The sequence below is a fragment of the Triplophysa rosa genome, linkage group LG18 (genome assembly GCF_024868665.1).
Source record: "Triplophysa rosa linkage group LG18, Trosa_1v2, whole genome shotgun sequence".
NCBI classification, from domain to species: domain Eukaryota; kingdom Metazoa; phylum Chordata; class Actinopteri; order Cypriniformes; family Nemacheilidae; genus Triplophysa; species Triplophysa rosa.
This window is the reverse complement of record NC_079907.1, coordinates 6,143,716-6,167,599: the sequence shown is the minus strand read 5'-3', so window position 1 is coordinate 6,167,599 and position 23,884 is coordinate 6,143,716. Positions and strand designations below refer to the sequence as shown.

The following is a 23,884-nucleotide window of genomic DNA, read 5'->3' as shown; positions in this document are numbered from 1 at the left end:
CTGTGTATCCAGTCACAAAGATCTTGTCTGTATGGCTTCAAATATAATTTAATAATACTTCTTAAAATATTGAGACATTCAAAGATGAATTCAACGTCTTCTAGTTATTGTAAACGTTGTGTATGTTACCATGCAGAACTGCTGATACTCAGTCCGAGTTTCCACCCGGTTGACAATTTCTAACGGAATTGACATTACGCATGTCTTCTTACAGTTGTCCTCTAAATCCAAACATTCACAGTACCTGCTAAAATAGTGTTGCAAAGACTGACTTCATTTACAGAGTGAATTTAATTGAATGAAAGATCATAAAGGGAGTTGACATGACTGCTCGCGGTACACCGAGTCGTTTTTTACAGAGCGTTCTTCATAATGGAGTGAGTCGATATGTGTGTCAGCTAAAGCGGATATCTATCATCTTTTCAAAGAAAGGACAGGGCTCTTTGGGAGTCAGGTATGTGATCCGTATTATTAATCATGTATTATAATATGCTATATAAATATTTTATGTATTATGTATATAATTTTTCAGACTCCGCAAATAATGGTCAAAAGTAGTTTGGGGTAATTTTCTCCTTTAGTTTCACTTGACATTTCTAGCTCATGCATTATTTTGTGTTGTTTATTGTGAAATATAACATTTTGCCATATTCTTTCAGGGATTTCATTGAGGAAGGTGTGGTCGACTTTGCCAAGAAAACCCCAGGAACCGTGGTTTACATCTCCCCTCAGTCCAGCAGAATTCCCAAAATAGTAGCCGAGTATTGTATGTGTTCTTTACTAATATTCCTAACAACTAGACTATATAAAATTAATATAACTGTGCACTGCACTCACTGTTTCTGTTTGCTCTCTGCAGTAAACGGTAAAGTCCAAGAGGAGACTGTTACCAACAAAACATCTCAGCAAATTGCTGAACTTATAACCAAGATGTCCAACCAATCAGGACTAGACATCATCCGCATTCGTAAACCCTTCCACACAAGCAGTCCAAGTATCCAGGGCCAGTGGCACCCCTTCACAAATCGACCCCTCCGCATTGATCCAGTTGGCCCACAAGCAAAATAAGGACTTTGCTGATGAATGGTTTTGTATTTATTTTCTGACTGATGTGCAGATTTGTTAGTAGACCTCCAAGATGGTCAACTACCTCTGCCACGGATCCAAAACTGCCCCACGTTTAACAGTATAATGATGAGGTAGACATTTTCAACAGGGACCTATTAGGATGGACTCATAGGATGATTTTCTTTTTTTAATGAATTAAGAGTACCTTGTACCTTGGAAATAGGCTCGTTGAAAGATGCTCATCCACTGAGAAATGTACTCTTTTCTTTGGGAAATAAAGTTCTGAACTAAAGTGATCATTGATGTTTTTTTATTTTTGCTTTGCTAAACAGTCACCAATACTAATAATCTCTCAGACCAATCTTAATTAAAGAGATACAGGGGTACTATTGGCATTAGTGAGTTAAGTTATCATTGTAGAAAAGCAGTTTATTGTTAGATGCTGCAACTGGCAGGTGTTACCAAGAACAGAAATCCTGCACTGGAGCATGAGTAGGCAAACACTGTTGCAGTAACCACATATTTATGTTCACAAATCAAATGGTTTTAAGAATTAACCTTTGAAAACCCATATTAATCCACCACCAATTAGAATTTTAGTGCAAATGTGTCTGTTCATCACAGTATCTGAAAATGGAATATTAAACAACATGCAACGTGTGCTTTTCATCTACAGTAACAGTGACACAAAGCTTATGGGCACAGTAGGAGCGCTTTTCTCACTCCCACACATTTCTAGAAAATACTGTAAGCTGTATGCCACAGACCATTATCACGCTGTGGGCAAAAACAATATGTATGTTGGATAAAATCAGAATGAACTATATTAACTTTTTGAACACTTTGAAAGACCTTGACCATGGTTTCTGATTTCTTCAGACTTCTTTATTCGTGTTGTCACAGCTACAGCAGTAGAACCCAACCAGGTTTCCAGGGAGATGAATCAATGGTTGCGTGACAGTAACCAGGCAGAATAACCGAAGGCTAAGCATCTAATCAATGTAGGACATGTTATAATGAATAAGTTCACGAAAGAAAAGTATATTTATTAATATGTCCCAATTATTACAAGCAGATGAGACAAGTGCTCTGATCACATTTTTTGTCCCCAGTGAAAACTAGCTTGACCTATTATGGGGATTAAGGAAAGTTCTAAATTAAGATTTTTGTTGCTAAGTAACGGGTACATAGGGGATATATGAACAGGCCTGATTTAGATGGGAATCTGGTTAAAATCTGCAACTGTGATTGAAAATTAGTCTTAAGATAAAGAAACAGTAACAACAATAAATACTTTAATAGGTTGTAAACTTCAAATATTGTTTAGTAAATGTACACTTTAAAATATCAACAACAGGTACCCTAATACCCTGTGAGTTACATAGCATAGCAAAAACTTTGGGGGAAATGGCAAAAAAGTGCAAAAGGTTCTGTGAGATTACAGGGAAGGCAGTGTATATTCACAAACAATAAAAGCCGTACTAATATCTAAACATTTATGAGTCACAGTTTATGAACAGAACTAGTAGACATACATCACTTAAAGTCAATAAGAAATTTAAACGTATCCTTTCCTAAAACATGTTCCTGGTTGTTTTACAAATGATTCATCAGTGCATGTTGCTCCAAAGAACAAAATGTTTATCTTCATAATTTCTCTTTTATCTCCATAATAGTCTAGATATTTCTTGTTGAATCTCATGTTGCTAACAGCGTTTCATGTTGATTTCGAGGATGTTGTATAATTTAACCCAAATGCATTTTTAACAGGCACTGACTAGGTTTATAGAAAGATCAACAGAGATGGATACAATCACAAATGTGTGGAAAAATGAATTCCTAAATGCTACAGAAATGAAAAATAACAGAGAAAAGTATTAAACTGAGTGGACTGTAATGAGTCAGTATGACAGCAGCTGTGTTAGCTTCACCGCTCACTGGCCAAACACAGCAGATTATGTGTCTCTTTCTAAACTCAGCTGTGTTAAGCCTTCGCAGCCCTCTCTACATCTTGACGGAGATCTCGCCAGGCACTGCTTTTCCTGTCAGCGCTGATAAATAGACCAGCATGAGCTGGAAAACCCACCGGGGAGACACAAGTGCTGACTCAACATTTGGGCATCATCCCTGCTTAACACTGTTTAACCAGTGCGAAACACAACACACACTACAGAATTCAAACATGCAACCATATACATAAAAATACATATATGAGTGCTGTTTTAAAGTCAGGCACATTGTCATGCATTTAAATGCAGGAAAAGAACTGAAGCTGAATGAAATGTTGTGATTGCATCACAACTGCCACTTATACATCAATGTAATAATGATTCTTGCATTTTAGATGGCACTTTTCTTTGTTGGCATCGTTTTAACTAAAAAAGATATATGTTGTCAAAGTCAAGCAGCATTAAGACAGCATTAGAAAGAAGAAGCGTAAGTAATTCTTCCATTCGGATATCCATTCATTTGACACATCGCTGGAAAGAAACATGAGTCATTCTTGAAAAGGGCACAGATTTATGCAGCACAAAATGACCATCTGTCTGTAGATGTCAATGAAGCATGAGCTGAATCTTAACAAATCTTAATGCATGTTTGAGCAAAACAGTGTTTTACATACTTGTGGCATTTCAGTGGTTCTCAGCCAGTTTTGCCTTAAAAGACCAAGATCAGATATCGCACATGAAATGGTGACCCAACATCGTTTATTGTAGAAAACATAAAAATTGGTTATTTAAACAGTTAAATGTAATAGTTTTATGGTCTTAGCAACAAATAAATAATAATAATAAACTTGTTGCAAGTATTTCATATCCATGTTGGCATCTGCCTAATACAGTTTGTGAACAATAGAAATCTCCCATCTATGCTGGGCTCCTAATGGCTTATTTAGTCCAAATGATCCATTTCCAAAACTTTTTTTATCAAATAAAAATAAGTTATTAGGGGCTGTTCCCGAACAGGGATTAATACTAGACTAAAATAAATTTTAGAGCTGTCTAGACTGAAAACAACTTGCACTGGCTTACATTAAAATACATCAGTGCCATTGTGTTGTCTCAAAATGCACACAAGTAATGTTTTTTGTTAGACATGTTTGTAAAAAACTACTTAAATGTCCTCATTTAACTTGGATCCAGTCCTGGTTTAAAATAATCCCTGTCTGGGAAACCACCCCATTATGTTTGTATAATTATATTTCAGTTTACAAAAATACATTTCAAATACAAGTGATCCTAAACCTTTGAATGGTAGTGTGTGCGTGTGTGTAAATATATACAGTATATATATATATATATACAGTATATGCAGCCGTGGAAAAAGAGAGAGTATAGGATTACTTGAATGCAGTTATAAAACTGAGGTGCATCTCAGTCATGGGCCACCAGTTGAGAACCACATTATTCTTTCCATGAACTTCGATATCAAAATGATTGTTATTTACATTAGGTGCAATTATGCAAAAAATCTCTGTAAACATCTCTGGATTTGAGCAATACAGCCTTGATTTTACACAAATAAGCTCTGCATTGTCTAGACAGTCTTTGGGCAGTCATTAACTCTTTAAAATATCTTTAAAACTAAAGATCCCAACCATAAAATTATTCTTGCTGTGTCTTCAAACTCTGCAAACTTTGCACAGCTTGCATTTTTAATAGTCGCCAGTCAAGCAGTCAATAGCTGTACCTTGGTCTGTATCAGTCAGTAGCCTACGCCAGAAATACATTTGTCTTTGATAAATAATATTGTACACAGGAGACGATTCCAAATCTGACTGTTCTCGGTAAGCTGTAGATGCTCGCAGGGATACAACGAAGAACCCTACCAAAACACAAAACTCACTGTGTTGGAATGGTGGTTCTTTATACAAAGTTAAACTTCCCACCACAAGGGGGCGATACAGTTATGACTTGAGATGGGTCTACACTGAGCTCTCATCTGGTTGGATGTCCTGTGTATGCTTTCTTTTTTCGAGGATCTTGTTGAGCTCCTCTGTAAATGAGTGGTACAGCGGAGACGTCATCCCCGAGTCAGTCTGAGTCAGGAGCATGTAGCTGTTCCCGTTCATCTTTCTCAGCATGCTGGGCAGCGTGGCCGACAGTCCGTTGGCATACTCTGTGGACGGCAGGGGTGGAGGCATCGGGAGAGGTGGCGCGGGTGGAGGATCTTTACATGGCGAAGACTGGACGTCTGCTGAAATGATCTGTAGAAACTCCCCATCTTGTGACATGGCTCTACTCCGTCCCTCTATTCTCCCATTGCAATGACTCGAAACTGTCTTGAGCTCGAAGTGCGAGCTCCTTTTTCTTTCGGTTGCCATGGTTACTGAAAACTCCTGGCGGGAGTACTTTCTGACATTTGGAACGCTCCGCGCGCAGAAGCTGACATACAGCAGGACCACTGTCAGAACTAGACAAAGCCCACCGAGAACAGCCACCAGAGAGATGTACATAGCTTCCATGTGCCTGAAGGTCTGAAATTCTGGTCCGGAGGGCAGTGGGGCAGGTGGGGGGGATAGGAGCTGCTCAACGGGACCGCCGGAAGGGCTCAGAGTCGGTGCGGTTGCAGTGGTGAAGAAACTCTCGGGAAGAGCCGTTGGGTTTGGAGACGTATGTGATGAAGGGGGAGACACCGGTTGGACTCTCACCACGTAGCTGCGAACAGGAACCCAGACGTTGTTTTCTACTGCGTAGCAGCGGTAGTGTCCGCTTTGCTGAATCTGGGCACCGATGATGAGGAGGCCGTCGTTGCCAGTGCGGAAGCCAAAATCCACGGCGTATCCTTGTAGCTGCTGACCGTTCAGTGTCCAACGAGGAGAGGCCAGGTTAGAATGAATCTCACACTGCAAGAGAACATCATCTCCTGCCATAACCACACGTGTGTGGTGTGTGACGAAACCTGGGGAGATATGGGACACATCAGCAATGTGCTCTTAAAGGGACTCTTAAGTCCAAAATCTAAATCATTTATTCACCCTCATGTCATTCCAAACCTGTATGACTTGCTATCTTCTGCAGAACCCAAAAGAAGATATTTTGAAGAATGTTGGAAACCAAACATCATTGTCCCCCATTGACTTCCATTGTATGGACATTTCTCAGAATATCTTCTTTTGTGTTCATATACAGGTTTGGAATGACATGAGGGTGAATGAATGAATAAATGATGACAGAATTTTTACTTTTCACATAATTCACATAGAAACATACCATCGCTTGTAATATTTGTACAGCCTCTGCTTCCCATCTGTACATCCTGGATAAGCCTGGACCTACAAAATGCAAATATCAGTAAATATTAAAGTATTAAAGTCTTAGTGTTAAACTAAGAATGCAGAACAGAATGTACTGTAACTGAGAAACACGGAGTCCAAAATTAAGTTTCACTGTAACACTGTGTCTACACCGGACGCGACACGACAAAAGACATTAGAAACGCATTAGACCCATTATAAATTAGGGTCCAAAATTAAGTTTCACTATTTACCAAATGCGAGTAAAATGAACCTGGTGAGCAAATAAAACAGATGGAATGTTGCGGTTTGTAATACATTACCTTACATCTTTTATCTTAAGTTGTAACGGTTTCAACCTCAGTGTGTTAAATTATTGAAATAAATAAAACTAAGGATTATAGTATAAACCATATACTAAATAATACAGCAGATAAACTAGCTTTCATACTGAATGTCATGTGACAACACAAACAGAATATTTCTCCACTTAAGTTATCAAAATGTCATTAAAATGGCAATATTTTTCTTATTTCTTTATCCACCTTTTAACTATGGCGACAGGTTGAATTGTGACCAAAGTTTAATCTTAGACCCTGATTACACAACTATGTTCACACAAATCAACAGTGTCTGTTATAAAAAAAACATATGTCTGCTTTTACCTGTTAGGGTAGGATGATATCTCAACACATAGTCTTCCATCCCATGCACAGAGTGGGTCTCGTGCAAACACACAGTCATAACAGGAAGTGTACCGCTCGCAGGATGACAGCGGTACCTGCACCAGTCCAGAATTGGCACTTACGTAGATGCTTTCCTAATGAACGCAAGCGGACAGATTTATGGTGTCCATGTGCATTTGTACTGCATGTTAAAACATTAAGATGAATGCTGTTTTTAATGGTGCATTATGGGCCACCTGTTTTTGTGATATAACCAGGTTGTTGATTGGTTGTTTCTCCCTGAACAGCTGAATCTCCTCAATAATGTGCATACGGCCTCTGATCTTTACGGCCCTGTGTAACCAGCCATCATCTGGAGATAAACACACATTTTTTATACATGACATTAAAATATACTGTATTATTTTGAGTGAAACGATTTTGCTTTTATTTCATACAAAGAATCGCAAATATAAAAAAAACATTATGCTTTTGCTTAATAAAGCAAAGTAACCTTAAAATACCTGTTCCAATGAAGAGCATGTCATACACGTGTCCATCCAAACCCGTAACCTGATGTACGGTCATCTTGGTGTAATCCAAACTCCTCTGGAGCAGAAGGGGTCGTCCTCCAACCGGCTGGATTTGAATGGCCATTAAAGGGTATCTTCGAGCAAAATTCAATACGTTGTCAGGAAGATCCCTTGAGGAATTTATGAGCAGAGCTCGATGCTGGTCGGTTATACACTGAAGACAAAGAAAAGAGCTGTTATATAACTATATTAATAAGAGTTCAAATATAATAGATGCAAAGGATATTATATGGTATCTATATACAGTATACTGTATATCTATATCTTTTGCTGAAGAACACACAGATGATGTGTGTTACAGAGATTATGGGCCCATTTCGACGCAGAAGGATTCTCACCGAACCAGGTCTTGGATCTGGAACTTTCCCAGTGTATTCTCTCCATTTAGAGTCCTGTAGCTCCATGTAAGGTCCGTCAAAAGCTGTCTGGACATCTCTGATGGAATACTGACAGACTGCAGACATTTTAACATTTCTCCTGACAGTGAAAATAAGAGAAAGAATAAGACGTTAAGGAAAGATTCGGCAATGTCGAATATCACAGAACATTTCAACTGCAAACAAATGAAGAGTGGTTCCAAAATATGAGATAACTCAAAAATGTTTAAATCATGTTTTTATTGTGTTTTATTGTGTTGGTTAGCTGTATTTTTTTAGTTATTATGGTTTAAATCAAAACCAACCAACTGCAGTTTGATTGATATTAATTGTAATGCACAATAAAAAAACATGATTTTTGAAAAGTTATCTCATTTTGGAACCAAACTCTTCAAATATTTACATTTACCAGTGCAATAATAACAGAAGTCCAAGGGTGCAAGGTAAGGCTTAAAGCAAAAATGTGAAGTTCATATCTTTATTGAAGCTTGCATTCACTTTAATTTTATACATTTTGTGAATGATTTACTAAAGTTGTAAATTGAAAGTGTAAGTCCTTAATATATCAGTGCTGTGTGTGAAATTGCAGATTTAATGTCATCACAGACAGACAATGCTAAACATTGTACATTGTTTGTGTACGTGTGTGCATGCGTGCGCATCCGTGTGTGTGTGTCTATGCATATTGTGTGTGTGGAGTGTTTTGTATGTGGGTATGTCTGTCTTCTGTGTTTTCACCTTTTTCTTGTTTTTACAGGTACAACTTTAATTGTTTTGCTTATAGTCAATATGTCTTATGTACAGCTGCTTTGTAACAATGAAAATTGTAAAAAGCGCTATATAAATAAAGTTGAGTTGAGTAAACACAGAAGAACCATAATGTTAAAAATCATGATACTTGAAACGAACTGAAAACAACTGAATTTTTTTAAACAATTGCCCCAGACTTTGTATCATAATAGAAAAGTCTACAAACAATTCTCTGAGCATGTAAAACACATCATAGCGGTTTCATGATGCTATTCTTTTCACCTGTGGTACATAATACAGGAGGATTAGTCTCAAAATGAAACACTGATGTTATGACTCCCTTCAGAGCGATGGAAAAGAGCCATCGAGTCTTTTGGGTTCGATGGGGGAATCTGGGGCTGTTTTTCTGAAACATCCAATACTAATTCCTATTTTATTTATTAAGTGACTATTGTGAATTAAATTTAGACCATTAAACTTGTGAGACCTTAACTTACAGCAGGACTTAAGATAGGAAGTTTGTTATAGTTCCCCTGGCCCCCAACTTAGTCTGTAGACATTTAAAGGACAACTTGATGCAGCATGACTCTGCATACACCTCTTCTCTCTTCTTCAGATTCTGCCAGCACAAATACTGGCCCAGTGCCCTGTGTTATATTGTGTGTGTCAGGAACATAAGCACATGGGAATAATTAGAGATGCTCCCTGTAAAATCTTTTAGCCAACCATCTTCTGAGAATGAAGATAACACGCAGTCACATGCTAGAAGATTAATGTTACTTTTGCTCACATCCCGTTTAATGAGACGGCTCAGAACATCTCTACTCTCTGATACCTGGCCAAACACAACCTTGACATGATAGGATACAAAATTGATCAATTACCTGCATACCATAAACTTTGCTGAAGTCTCAAAAGTCAGTGACAATTACATTTTTACAATCAAAAGACACCTTTCTGAAACCAAACTAATACATAACAATTAAATAGACGTCGCTTGGAATAAAAGCATCAGCTAGATGCATTAACCAAATATCAAGTTGATTTTCTCACCATTCAAGTCCGAAAACGCCATAAAAGATGGTGTCTTGCACATCGGCCCCCTCGATGACATGAATGCTGCGTAGGACGTTTAGCTGAAGCTCATATTCAGGAATGGAACACACCAGCCTGGCCTTCAAAAAGGACGTCCATTTCCTCTGTAGAGTCCTTTGACCTCCAATATCACCCTGAGAATGGGAAATGAGAGTTGGATTAAAGTGTAATGACACACAACAAAACACATATAAAGTCAGGGTGGTAGAAACAATACAATGTGTTGAAAATAGTCTGCAGTTCTTTGAAAGTTATTTCTCTTACGGCGCAAGCTAGCAAAAACATTGACAGATTATAAAAAAGATATTATCCTAGTTTATATAATCAAATATACTGATTAATGATGTGTTAAAACCACACGCAAAATTGTAAATAGTTCAGCACTAGTATTTGGTTGACAGTTCAATATAGTAGGTGTTGGTTTTCCGCCCATTCAACATTCTGCCTTGAAATGAAAATTCCGTCATCATTTACTCCCCAGTCTGTCATTTTAAAACTGTATGACTTTCTTTTTTTTGCAGAAAACAAAAAAGATACGTTGAAGAATGTTAGTAATCGAATCGAACCATGGCGGTGCACATTCATTTCCACTGGTTTTCTGGCCATACAATACAAGTGAATGAGTACCGCTGCTGTTTGGTTACCAACATTCTTCAAAATATCTTCTTTTGCGTTCGGTGGAATCAAGAAACTTATACAGGTTTGAAATGACATGAAGGTGAATAAATGATGGCAGAATTTTCATTATGGGGTGTACTATCACTTTAAAAGAGCCACTCTCTTATTTTAAAAGTGATTCGGGACAAAAAATATGAAACTTAAAATGAAACAAATTCAAATTGAAACGAGATTCAGATATTGCTGTTGTGAATTGATTATCATGAGAAAATGATGTAGTGAAAATCTGACATTGTGGTAGCTCTACACAGTACAGGGTTATGCCGTTTTATCAGATTTCTGATTATGATTATGTTGGAAAAATGAAAAAAATCATAATCTCACAATCTGGTGTATATCTACCAGATTCAACACTGCCGCCTGCCTCAATCCACCCCAGGGCTTTTGCATAATTCACATCTACCCCTGAGAGCGTTTTACAGCCAAATGCACCAAGTGCTGGCAGGTTAATGTCCCCTGAATTAAACATTCTGCTTAAAATGACACAGTTGTGGGCTTAAAAACTGTCCTAAATGTACTTCTGCTCTGCTTTCATTAGGATATACTGTGGTAGTAACTTAAAGCCCTGCAGGCTAATTGTGGTGTCAGTTTAGATTCATTCAAACCAGCTCTAATATGACTCACACGAAAGAGAAAAGGCCAGAGATCTTGTTGTACACCTTCTCCATGAGAAACCTGTTATGTGATCTCGGTGTCAGATTATTGTGGCATTGACAAAGCCACTAAAACAGAAATACAACCATACATTCTTCTTTCTAATTCTATCAGGTTTTTGTGCAAAATATATGCGTTTGTTTCTGCACGAGCGCATGTGTGCGTTTGGGCGTATTGATGTGGTGTGATGTGGCCTACTTCGAACTGGAGATGCTCTCTCTCCTAACTCAGTAAGTCAACCAGTAAGGGACCTGACCTGCTTCCCAGAGCCGTGAAGATTTCTGCAGTGAGTGTGAATGCAGGCGTAATGAAAATATAACAGTGGGGGGAAATGTGGAGGGGTCCATTCCAGCACAATGAAGATGGTAAATGAGATGAGAATAATGCAGAAGGGAGAACGTGTGGGAGAAAGATTGAGGAGTTTGGCTAGTCAGGTTTCATCTGCCCGGCAACAGTGGAAAACCACAGAACCTCCAGGAACGTACTGAGATGAGAGCAGTCACGGGTTCGGATTGTGAAGATTTATGCAAGTTTGATTTATTGAAATTGTATTTATGTGTGAAATCGTCGTTTTAATGTAGAACTGAATACATTTGATCATAAAGACATTTTTAATCACACAGATAAGCCTTTGGTTTATGGTAGTTCTTAAAGGGACAGTTCACCCAAAAAAGAAAATTCTTTCAATATTATTGAACTTACTTTTTTCTGCAGAACATAAAAAAAGATATAAAAGAAAGCTGGTAACCAAACAACATTGGACCCCATTGACTTCCATTGTATGGACACAAAACCACTGAGACGTTTCTCAAAATATCTTCTTTTTTATTCCGCAGAATAAATAGTCAAATGCAGGTTTTGAGGGTAAATAAATGATGACAGAATTGTAATTTTTGTATGACCTATCCCTTTAAGACAGTACACAAATACAGTGTTGTCCTATGCATGTCATAAGAATAATTTCCCAATAAAAATGAAAAATATATATTTTTGGATATTTGGAGGAAATGTATTTAGATGAAAATGGAGTTTTAGGAAATTTACACTTTACTGAATGTGGCACAATGACATTGGCTCATATGACCACCTGGCCATTTCTCACCTTACACACACGGGCCACCCGGGCCACTCTGGTCTGGCTGGAGTAAGCGGTTGGTTCCACGTTCCTCTCAGTAAAGAAGAAATAGAGTTTGTCATCATCCCCGATAGAGCTGTTGACGCTCTCTCTCAAAAACGCTGAGCCAACAAAATCCGCCTCTGCGGGAGAGAACATCAGCGTTAGCTGCTGCCGGCACCACAATGAACTAATTATGTGCTGTACGGATATTATTGTGTGTGAGAGATATATCAGAGTACAGTGTTTATGGATTCAAACACTCTTAAGTCTTTAGCGATCTTCTTTTTTTATTGAAACGAAAAACTGCAATTTGCTACCTTCATCAACATGCACAGCAGCGAACTTTACAGCATGTTCTACACATATCAAAAAAGAAAATAAAAAATATAAAATACAATCTTCAGAAATGTCAAAATCTATTTTTGTCTCTCAATTTGATTTGAACAAACCCAGCAGCCATCTTGATGGGGAATCATCTGTTCTTAAGTTGGGAAAAGGAAAGTTGCGTCTGATATCCGCGATGCTACGAAACTCATACTGGGAGGCAGAATACATCTCGCCATCTGTGAAGGGAAGTTATATTTTAGTATAGATCACCTGAAAGAATACACACATGATGCAACATTACAAAACAAGATTAAGAATCAACATCCTTTTACCAATTATAAATCCAGTGTAGCCTTTTGTAGGATCATAAGGACATTTCTCTTTTCCCTCCTCAAAACGTGCAAACGTGAATTGTGCCACGTCCTGTCAAAGATGGGAAGATAAAGCGACATGCTTAAACATCTTACAATAATCTGTGTCCTTCATACACAGTAACGTTTGTTTGCATTATGATGGACAGGCACCGAGAGAGTTTAATGTCTTACTATATAAGCGCAGCGAGGTCTGAAGGCGTGAGTTCCACAGGTGTACAGGTGAGTGTCATTGTATCGGTCCAGGAAACGCACATGATTGTAACATTCGGTCTGTAGTGCAAACAACAAGAAAACATTCTTTATACATAAAACTAACATAGCAACATCAATTTTTTAATGGAGTTCTGAGCACTTTAGGCAGAGGACGTCTTTGTATTGTACAACTTTTTATTGTATTTTTTGTTTTAAAGCCACTAAACCGAAATACCATTCTTCTACTTCCATGATGCTTTTGTACCATTTAGAAGTATTTTGTGTGCGTTTGGGCATGTGGATGTGCGGTGGTGCCAACTTTAAACTCTCTCTCCTGTGATACTTGGAAAATACTTTTGAGCATAAAATGACACATTTCTGAAGTACGTTTCTTACGTTTATGATGCATTTGCGTATTCATCTTTTTAAATAGGGTGCTTCAGATGTATTCCATGCTGGACTCATGATGGTTAGCTGCTAAACAAATCTGCATCCCCTTTGCCCCAAGAACCAGAAGCCTTATATATAAATGTTATTTTTTTTATTGTGCATACACAATTGTGCGTACACAAACATCCACAGCCATAACAGCATTCATTAAAAAATATATAAATCAAATAAAAATAAATTTAGCGTAAATGTGCACACCATACAGACACTCTCGACTGCGAGTTCACACACTTTGAGGATTAGCTTGACAGATACTTTTATTCATAAAGACCTAAAAACACTGTTATATGGGTTCCCACACCCACCTGTAGATCTACAATAACAGTGGAATTTAGGGCAGGATATTGTACACATAAAGAATGCCGATACCTGATTGTTCTTCCCTTTGCTCAGACACTGTCTCTTCTGTTCAGCAGACGCCACCCATTCCAACTGTTGCAGGAAATGGACAACAATACAGGTATTATCACCAATGTGAAATATTAAAACTTGTTTTAGGCAAGTTTCGAAACCATAACTCACCGAAAGTGTGCTATTGTGTGAAATATTAGTGGCGTCCATTTTATAAATGGCTTCTCTGGCCCCGACATACAGAAACCCCAAGCCATCCTCCAGCAGCATAGAACTGTAGTTCACCACAGCCCCACGAAAACGATTACATCCCAGCAGCCCTGCAGGAGGTGAGAGAGACCCAGTTAGAAAAACAGGGACACATCGTCTCAACGACAGAGACACGCTCATACATGCGGCTCTCTTTTGTCTCTGAAATCTGTACAAAACCTGCACGAACTAAACAGTTCATAAGATTCGGTGTGTGAATGTGAATAGAAAACATGACCGTGAAAATTACAGCTTTTCAGATGAATGGAAAAAGTAGCATGAGACGAAATGGAATGATATGCATTAAAGGGTTAAAAAATGAAGTCTGTTATCGTTTATTCACCATCTCATTCAAAACCTGTTTATGACTCTTTCTTCTATTCTCTATTTCTTCTAGATATTTTGAGAAATGTTTTGGTGGTGTCCATACAACGGAAGTCAATGGGGGTCGATGTTGTTTGGTTACCAACGTTCTTCAGAATCTATTTTGTATTCTGCAGAAGAAAGAAAGTCATACAAGTTTGAAATGACATGAGGGTGAGTAAATAATAATACAAATGTTACTTTTGGGTGAACTATCTCCTAAACGTGAACAATAACACAAAATGTTTGAATGGTGGTAATGTCACTCCATCGCTAAAATATTTATGCCATATGATAAATGATTTGGGTGGTCTGCTTCTTAAAAATGAATGACATATTCTGAGTAGTGAAGGTTTGTGTTATCACCTACATTTCACTGCATACATGCTGAGATTTTCGGCTTCATGTGGAGAGGTTGGTGTACTGTACTGATGAGACATGGCATGTATTAGGCCACACATCAACCGTCATCAACCATGGTACCCCTCAACACCCCTCCTCCAAACACTGTGGTAAAGCACCGTGTCAGCAACCTTCACCAAATCTAGCATCTGAACGCGGCACAATATGACTTTTAAACCTATTCCACCGCAACAATACCCAAAAGTGGCATCTCCGATATCCAAACCCAACAGTCACACACAGCGATGTGACTGTCAATCAAAAAAAAGGTCAGAACAAACCTCAGGGTTACAGTGCGCATATGAGAGAGCCAAGGGCCGATGTAAATATGACTCATAAGAGGAAAGGAAAGATTAAGTTATGCAAACGCCAAATTGAGACCTCAGGCGAAGTGACGCCATCCTGTGTTTGTAGCGAATCCTTGTGTCTCATTGTATAGATTGAAGAAGATAAGTTACTGCAACACACAGTGATGAGTGTAGAGATGACGGTAAGCTGAGTGAGGACACAAAAGCCTTTCAGCCCAAGGCACACACACAATGTGTCCTTGGTCCATGTATGCACACAAACACACGCACAAAGACACAGCCACATCACTTCTGCTCTTAACACACACAACAAAAATGATGGGAAGGGGGAGTCCAAAAATGGAAATTCACTATAAATGTATCTACATACTGTATAAATCTCCCGAATTCAGCTGTTTAAAAGTCATTTGATCATCTATGATATAGGAAGTCATTGATGGAGTGTTTGGCTTGGAAACAAGCCTCTGGATTAGGTCTATAAAAACAGACAGACCGGACTAACAGATCAATGGTCAACGTCAACACAGAGCCCAAGGTCTCCTGGCGTGCTACGTGAGCGTGTGCGCTGTTTATTTGATATTCTCTGGAACAAACACTGGAACCAAGTTTCAACCACACAACTACCTGTGACCTTCACAACAGCTCAGTATTATGCAAATTTTCTGTATTAACGTTTTAAATAAGATTATATTCTTCTAATTTGTGTGTGGGCGGGTGGCTCTGTGTGTTTGTCAAGGACACCCCATAGGGGGTGTAAAATGTAATGTAATTTCTGGCTCTAACCACAAAGTGATGCTGTATCTATGTTTGTGTGTGTGAGCATGACTTGACTGTTGACTCACTCCAACCCTGGTCCAAACTCGAGCGTCCAATCAGAGTGGTGTTCGCTAGGGGGCAAACGCTGACTAAACAAATACTGACACTGGGTGAGAGCAGTCAGCTGCAGACGTGATCAACATTACACAACCACGGTCACAAAACACATTTTTACCCCATTAGCTACCACAGTAGTAAAACACTGCATTTATAATGTATCCGATATACGACAAATACTATTAAAGGGATAGTTCTCAAAAAAAAAAAAAAACATAATTTACGTAATGTATGAAAAACCTGTATGACTTTTTTCTGCAGAACACAAAAGAAGATATTTTGAAGAATGTTGGTAACAACATTGGACCCCATTGACTTCCATTGTATGGACCTTGAGACATTTCTCAAAATTTTGTGTTCCAATAAAGAAAGGGTCATATACATGTTTTGAACGACATGAGGGCGTATAAGTGCTAAATGATTTTTATTTTTGGATGAACTATCCTTTTAAAGATGTTTAATTTGTGTATCAAACTATTTATATTAGCATCCCTCTAAGGTTTAAAACACAAAATACATAAAAGTGTTCCTCAAGCTCAAATAATATATCATGGTGCAAGCGACAATAAAATAAAAATAAAATAAAAAGCACTATAAAATGTATACTGCAGCTTGAATGTACTAAGTTCCTCTGAATTTCAGCATCTGCCAAATGTATAAATGTGCATCTCGGCAAGGAAATGTGCCATTTGGCTTTAGTCCGTCCGGTAGGCATGTGTGGGAATATTTTAAGCATGCAAAATATTTAACAAAAAACCTCTAATGTCAATATACTCCATCTCAGACACACTGGACCATTGTGACATTAAAATAGTTTGTAGTATAACAAAATGCATGCAACTACAAATACATTGTACAAGTATTATTGATGTTATTTCTGTTTTAAAAGACAAAAGTAGATGCCACCGTTCGATTCCTGTCACCAAGACAACAACAACCCCCACGCAGATAAAACCCCAGCCACCAGAGGACTGGATTCTTCGGTTCAGGATTATGAAGCCTACACTTCGAATCCCAGAGGAAAGCTATCACTCTTAAAGAGTGTCTAAAACAACAGCAAATGTGAAAATGTCAGACATCCATTTCAAATGTCTATCCTGTGATCTTGAGCAGTTTCAATAAATGCTACCTTGCTGGCCGAACAGCAAACATAGATCTGGATATTTTTGCTTCACATGCTGTGCTGTTGGTTATCAGATGTTCAACATCATTATCATTTTTGTTTCATTCTGTGAACTACTTACAATATTTCTCTCAAATTACAAATAAAAGTATTGTTTCTATTTGCAGAAAATGAAAACTGGGGAAACGGGTAAAAAACACTGAAAAGATTTACTTCAGGAGCTACCATTACTTCAGGAGCAGTGAAATATTACCATAACCTTAAATAGGATTACATGAAGGCACATTTCTAAGCCAACAACAGCTACAAATATATGACATCTTGATATTTAATCTTACATAACCTTATATAACATCTCTCAATGTCTTTATCACCATTAGACATTCACTAGTCAAATGCATAGAAATGTCTGAGCTCTAATGTCACAGTTTCTTTCAAAAAACCACCAATGCACTTTTTCCTCTTGTCTTGCCGCCCTAGACGAATTATACATGCAGACATATTTCATTTCAGCATTACTTCAAGTCTGCTAAGCACTACAAAAACCAGTCAACCGTGAACCAATGACCTCAGGATACAAAAACACTTTATACACTCACTCAAACACATTTCAGTTCACCTTCAAAACGAAAATTCTGTCATGATTTACTCACCCTGTTGTCATTTTAACCTGTGTGATTGTCTTCTACCAACACAAAAGAAGATATTTTAAAAAATGTTGGTCCCCATTGACTATTGTATGGACACAAAATGATATCGATCACAAAATAAGACAAAATTAGACCTAAACAGTTTTTAACAAATGAAATTTCCTAAATCACAACTAATAAGCTCTCCCTATTTTTCATAAACATTTACTCAGTAACTTTTAATCAAAGTCAGCTGTGACACGTCAGAGGGGACCTGGCCCTCCCGACTGAGACTGGTTTCTCCCGAGGTTTTTTTCTCCATTTATTTATCATTGGAGTTTGGGTTCCGTGTTGGCTTGCTCACCGGGAGACTGCTTTTATTAGATATTATTTATTAGAATGATCTTGCTTGTTTTATTAACACCATGCGCTGTGTTTATACCTTTTCTGTGTTTTTCTGTTTTTCTTATTTTTGCCTGTAAAGCTGCTTTGGAACAATGCACATTGTGAAAAGTGCTAATAAAATTGAATTGAATTGAATTGAACAAAACCAATGCAAGTCAATGGGGACCAATGGGTTTCTGTTGCCAACATTTTTCAAAATATCTTCTTTTGTGTCTGCAGAAGCAAGAAGATCAAGAGAGTGTGTAAATAATGACAGAATTTTCATTTTGAAGGTGAACTATTCCTTTAAGTAGCAAACCATTATACAAAGTTTATAACACCCTCCATCAAAACACCTAGAGCTCATTTTTAATATAATGTTTTGGTTAATTGCCTTAATACGAAACACAAGCCTTTGTTTAAAGAGATTTACCAGAACATGCCCATGCATGCATGCATGTCTGTACACATCTCTCTCTCTCTCTCTCTTCCCAAGAGAGTCCAAATATAGGTCAAGGACTCGAGTCAATTAGGGCATGAAGAAAAATAAGGATTTCACAAGATGAGATCTGCAGCGTTTGAGCACAAAATTATCTGCACAGATGAATTATAAGCCATTATACAGGAAAAAACATAGCAACTAAAGTGTTTATTCAAGGTCACAGTCAAACCGAGGGTCAAACACTATAAGCAACTTGCTAAAATATATGAAGGTTTCATAGCATACCAAATGAAAAATTGCTTTAAAGAGGTAAAAACGGCAAAAACTGGACTACTGGATTGTTGACAAATGGTACAGATCAATAAATATATTAAAAATGAATATGTAGAACAGCTCATATCATTCAATCTTGCACAAATTTGATGAGAAATGTCAGAAGCAGCACACTTAAGCCGAAAGTCTGTGTTTGTTCTCGGTTTAATCTCACTGCTGTCTAGGAGAATTTTAGGAGACATTACTGAGAGTTATTTTCGGTTTCTACGTAAATGCAAAACACTAACACACACACTCTGCCACAATTACGGCATAAAGAAAATGCTAGATTAAACCTTTCAAGCTACATAAGAAAACTTCAACAATAATCTTGTTTAATAAGAAAATACACTTTTGCTACAACAGAACATAGAGTTCTGAAATTGTAAGAATCTTACCACTGATGTGCACTGTTGTCCTGGGGGTGACATCCATGTCGAGGTGAGGTCCGAATGGCCAGCCCCAAATGACAGATACTAGGCTCCCAAGCACCACCATGCAGATAGGATGTTTGGCACGCCTCATGATCGTCAGGAGTTGAAGAACCCTGAGGTTCTGCTCAGATCTAGGCAGGTAAGGTTCACTCCACTTCTAGATGATGTTGTTGTGTAATTGATGCTGATTCACTACATCAGGCTTCCATTCCAACAGTGCATTCACAGGCTGCTAACTCATCCTTTTTCTGTCAAAGGTTTCCCACTGCATCGGCAAAGAAACATGAGTCAGTCTTTTTTCCGAAGATACGTATCAAGAGCAGATGGGTTGAACACACATTATACGCAAATGAACTACTCTTATTTTAGTGCAGTGCATCTTTCATGTCTCAAATGTTGTTATAAAACTACATACGTTTTAAAGATTTGACATAGCCTGCTATTGTATTATGTCTGTCTGAATGCAATACAATTCACTTTGAATGAAAATGTAGCAAAATGTAAATAGTACAACAAATCTGAGAGGAACAGCTTTAAATATGCATCAAATATGCACAACAAATTATTTTTTTGAAAGCCTCATAAGGATGTCATCATTTTAAAGTTATATAACAATCTAGTTTCTCTCTGAGAAACTGTGCAAAGCTATACTAAAGGAACAGTTCACATTCAAAATGAAAATACTGTCATTATTTACACGCCCTCTTATCATTTAAAACCGGTATGACTGTCTTTTTTTCTGCAGAACACAAAAGAAGATATTTTGAAAAATGCTGGTAACAGAAAACCGTTGGTGCCCATTGACTTGCATTGGTTTTGTATCCATACAATAGAAGTCAATGGGGACCAACAGTTTTGGGTTTAAAGCATTTTTCGAAATATCTTATTTTGTGTTTTGAAGAAAGAAAATCACACAGGTTTAAAAAGACAACAGAGTGAGTAAATGACGATAGAATTTTCATTTTAAAGGTGAACTATTTCTTTAAACTGATCTATAGTGCAGTATATTGTTTTTTGTTCCTGTATTTGCATATTATTACTGTAGCTGCTCAGTAAGTGCATTTCTTTTTATTCTCACATATACTGTAAACATATCAGTGTTAACACTCGCCTATCACAATGAGTGCCCTTCTTAGGGTGGCACAAATAAACAACGTCACCTTGACAGTATCGCATACATATGCTGGAAAAGTAAATATGTCTGCCTGATTGGTGCATTAAAAACAAAAACACACGATTCAGCGTGTAAGGACATTTAAGGTCAAGTGTGCTACTTTTTATACAACTTCAAGTAAGCCATTGGTTACGTTTTGTAATTTTTTTGGTTAGTAAGAGGCACAGAAATGGTATACTTCTACATTTCACAAGGAAAGGAAAAGTTGTTCTAGAAGCAAAGGAAGGGATTAATACTTTGAAATTACGCTTTGAACAAGACACAAGATCATCAGGAACCAACGCGGACTCACCCGACTCATTTATCCAATGTAAAAATGTTCAATAGGGCTTCAGATCTGGGCTTTTGGCAGGCCAGTTAAGTTCTTCAACAACAGACCAATTTCTTTATGGGCCTCGCTTAATGCACATAATGAATTGTCATATTAGAACAGAAAAGGCAACAAAGTGACGCAAAAAAGTTGAAGGCACAGAATTCTCTAGAATAGTATGGTGTACCATTAAGATTTGTTTTCACTTACTGAATTTACAAATTAGAAAATGGTATCGACAAACATTTAACAGTATATATAGTGTATAGAAGCAGCACAAAAATGTGATTTAGAAATAGAATATGATGTTTATCATGCTCAAGCATCTAAGTTTAGACAGCAGTGTCATATTTATGGCTCCTCGCCTCATCTTCTGCACCATTCTGAGCTCATTAATGTTCATAAGAATGTAAGGAAGAACAAAGTTCTGATATAGCCATCTGTCAGGCAAAACGTAATAAATTCTATACTTTCAGCCTGCCATTTTCACAGATGGCAAAGAAATACCTCCAATCACCCAAATGTAGATTTTATGGCCTGTCCCGTTAATTCTCCATCTGCACTTAATCTAGTTTAGCTGCACTGAAAGAGTTGTGAGTAATGAAGAGATCAAGTATGATCTCTCATAAATACTCATTATTACCTCCCAAAAATAATTTAATTCTGTTTTATGTATAACTTCTTTGTTATTTATAACAAAATCTAGCTATGCATGCATTTCATCACAGAATCATTGAAATGCGTAACCATTACTCTTCTGCTTGCAGAATTTTATTAAGATGGGAAATGCAATGTTTCCTGCATACAACACATATTGTGCAAATACAATGCATTATGTTGCTCTGATACATTGCAAACCATCGAAAAAGCAAAATTAATCCACACAAAGACTATTATTTGTTTTTCTTTAGCATTAAAATTAATTATATGGTCTAGGGTGCATTTCATGTCTTACTGTATAAAGATTGGTCATATTTCAAGTTAATTGGTAATGGTACTTTTTTAACTGATTATGTTTCTTGTAAGGGTGACTTAATATTTACAGACATTAACTGACAAGCCGAACAAAACTAACAAACAAAACCTTGAGCATTGACCAAATTATGCATCATCCACCATCAATACAGATTAAAGACTGGTTAGATTAAAAGACACTAAAGACACTGTTTCTTTGATGCTGGTAACAGGCACATTATCTGTCTTACAGGAGATAATTAAATCAAATGACAATACTACTGTCCTTTCACTCTCTGACAATGTATTCACAGCTTGGTTGGTAGAAAAAATGCAGTTTACCTGCTTAGAAAAGGTTTTGTACCAACGTCCATCAACTGACACTTCTGTGATAACTAAAAACAATGACATTAAAACACATATACTGCACATATAGCTAGATACAACATCAACAAAACCGTTGAAATGAAAGTCTGCCCAGCACTTTAACGATAAACTTACATCTATACAGACTTTAACACTCCACGTATAGTGTACCATCAGATTGTCCTGTAACATCGGATTGCACACCACTGCGGTATTTTTAAAGGACACTTATGTCGCTAAATCCCAGTCACCTTCATCTGCGTGCTGAGATCCCACATTACATTAAAACATATGATGCTCATAGATAAATAATAATGATGGTGAAACATATTAACAAAAGCGCACGCAAACTGTCAGACTTTTCAGTTACATTACCTCACTGTTTGAGCAAAAAGTCAGCATCAGCCAGTCTGTTTCCATGGAATTCACCGCTGTGATGCTTGTGATGCTTCTGCTCCACTCAATGGACTGTGTGTACTGCGCTGCAACCACATGCGATTCCACAGAACAAGCGCAGGTGAAGCCAGGTCACGCCCACCTTAGTAATATTAATGAGAAGACACGCCCCCTTCATTAGTGTCGCATTGACAGAACAAACTGTCTTTGAGTTAGTATTTTATAACTTTAACGCATTGAGAAATATTAATTCGTGCTGTTATTCATAATTGCCTTTCATATGTGTAAGCGTGCTTAATGTGCACGTTTATAACCTTTTAAACTACGGATCACAGGCTTGTTAAAGAGTCACACCTACTTTGTATTCATGGCGGGGCGGTGGGTGAACGTGAAATTTGCGGATGACGTTGCAGGGATTCAGTCGCTTTATTTGTGTTGGTTGCCACCTAGAGGTCAGTATTTAAAATGCAACGTTGGGAGACTTTCAATGTCACCGTTTTCATTTCAGTAACTATATACAGTAGATTTTGAATCCGAAGTCCAAATGCGTAAATGACAATGAATCCTGTGACAGCATGTTTCAAAATATTTTGTCTTTAAGAAATCCATCCTATACTATTAATTGAGAGTAAAATGTGACAAAGGCCTAGTAGGTTAGGTTACGATTACAAAAGTATTACTGATTCAAATCTGCAAATAATTCTGCGAATAAATGCAAATAAAACCAATGATTTGAGTGAAATGTTGTCATAATAAAACATACTTTTAACGTTGCGCAAATACCTATGAATGGTTAATTCAGAAACATTGGAAATAGAAAATACTGATTAAAGTGACAGTTCATCCAAAAATGAAAATTCTGTCATCATTTACTCACCCTCATGTCATTTCATACCTGTAAAAATTACTTTGTTCTGATGAACACAGAAAAATATTTGTAAGAATGACATCATTGACTGCCATAGTAGGAAAAAATTACTGGTAGTCAAAGGTGCCCCAGAACTGTTTGTGATCCCAAATTCTTAAAATATCTCACTTTGTGTTCAACAGAACAAAAAATATACAATATTTTTTTCCTACTATGGTAGTGGATGAAAATTGCTAACATTCTTACAAATATCTTTGTGTTTAACAGAACAAATACATTTATATAGGTTAGAAACAATCTGGTGAGAGAGGTGAGTAAATGATGACAGAATTCAACAACATGAAAGAACTATATTGTGAAATGTTTTCTC

General features: G+C 37.4%; 2 protein-coding genes across 2 annotated transcripts; one reads left to right on the top strand and one right to left on the bottom strand.

The window, feature by feature from the left end:
- The first annotated feature begins 186 nt into the window (after positions 1 to 186).
- Positions 187 to 1,358, top strand: mrpl43 (mitochondrial ribosomal protein L43). The gene is made up of 3 exons (XM_057358417.1): positions 187 to 454; positions 660 to 766; positions 860 to 1,358. The coding sequence occupies exons 1-3, from the start codon at positions 324 to 326 to the stop codon at positions 1,066 to 1,068; spliced, it is 447 nt and encodes a 148-aa protein (XP_057214400.1). The 5' UTR covers positions 187 to 323; the 3' UTR covers positions 1,069 to 1,358.
- A 602-nt stretch (positions 1,359 to 1,960) lies between these two features.
- On the bottom strand, positions 1,961 to 22,735 carry sema4gb (sema domain, immunoglobulin domain (Ig), transmembrane domain (TM) and short cytoplasmic domain, (semaphorin) 4Gb). Its single transcript, XM_057358416.1, has 15 exons — positions 22,626 to 22,735; positions 19,411 to 19,711; positions 14,099 to 14,247; positions 13,946 to 14,008; positions 13,106 to 13,204; positions 12,893 to 12,983; positions 12,683 to 12,796; positions 12,219 to 12,373; positions 9,743 to 9,918; positions 7,901 to 8,039; positions 7,494 to 7,716; positions 7,227 to 7,342; positions 6,970 to 7,124; positions 6,282 to 6,343; positions 1,961 to 5,970 (listed from the first exon to the last, which is right to left on the bottom strand). The coding sequence occupies exons 2-15, from the start codon at positions 19,535 to 19,537 to the stop codon at positions 4,994 to 4,996; spliced, it is 2,646 nt and encodes an 881-aa protein (XP_057214399.1). The 5' UTR covers positions 19,538 to 19,711; positions 22,626 to 22,735; the 3' UTR covers positions 1,961 to 4,993.
- Between the last annotated feature and the right edge of the window lie 1,149 nt (positions 22,736 to 23,884).

Coding starts and splice junctions, on each gene's coding strand:
- mrpl43 (XM_057358417.1), top strand. CDS start 324: ATGACTGCTCGCGGTACACCGAGTCGTTTTTTACAGAGCGTTCTTCAT. Junction 455..659: donor CAGGGCTCTTTGGGAGTCAG/GTATGTGATCCG, acceptor ATATTCTTTCAG/GGATTTCATTGAGGAAGGTG. Junction 767..859: donor CAAAATAGTAGCCGAGTATT/GTATGTGTTCTT, acceptor TGCTCTCTGCAG/TAAACGGTAAAGTCCAAGAG.
- sema4gb (XM_057358416.1), bottom strand. CDS start 19,537: ATGAGGCGTGCCAAACATCCTATCTGCATGGTGGTGCTTGGGAGCCTA. Junction 13,205..13,945: donor GCAAAGGGAAGAACAATCAG/GTATCGGCATTC, acceptor TTTGCACTACAG/ACCGAATGTTACAATCATGT. Junction 7,343..7,493: donor CATGCTCTTCATTGGAACAG/GTATTTTAAGGT, acceptor GTTTATCTCCAG/ATGATGGCTGGTTACACAGG.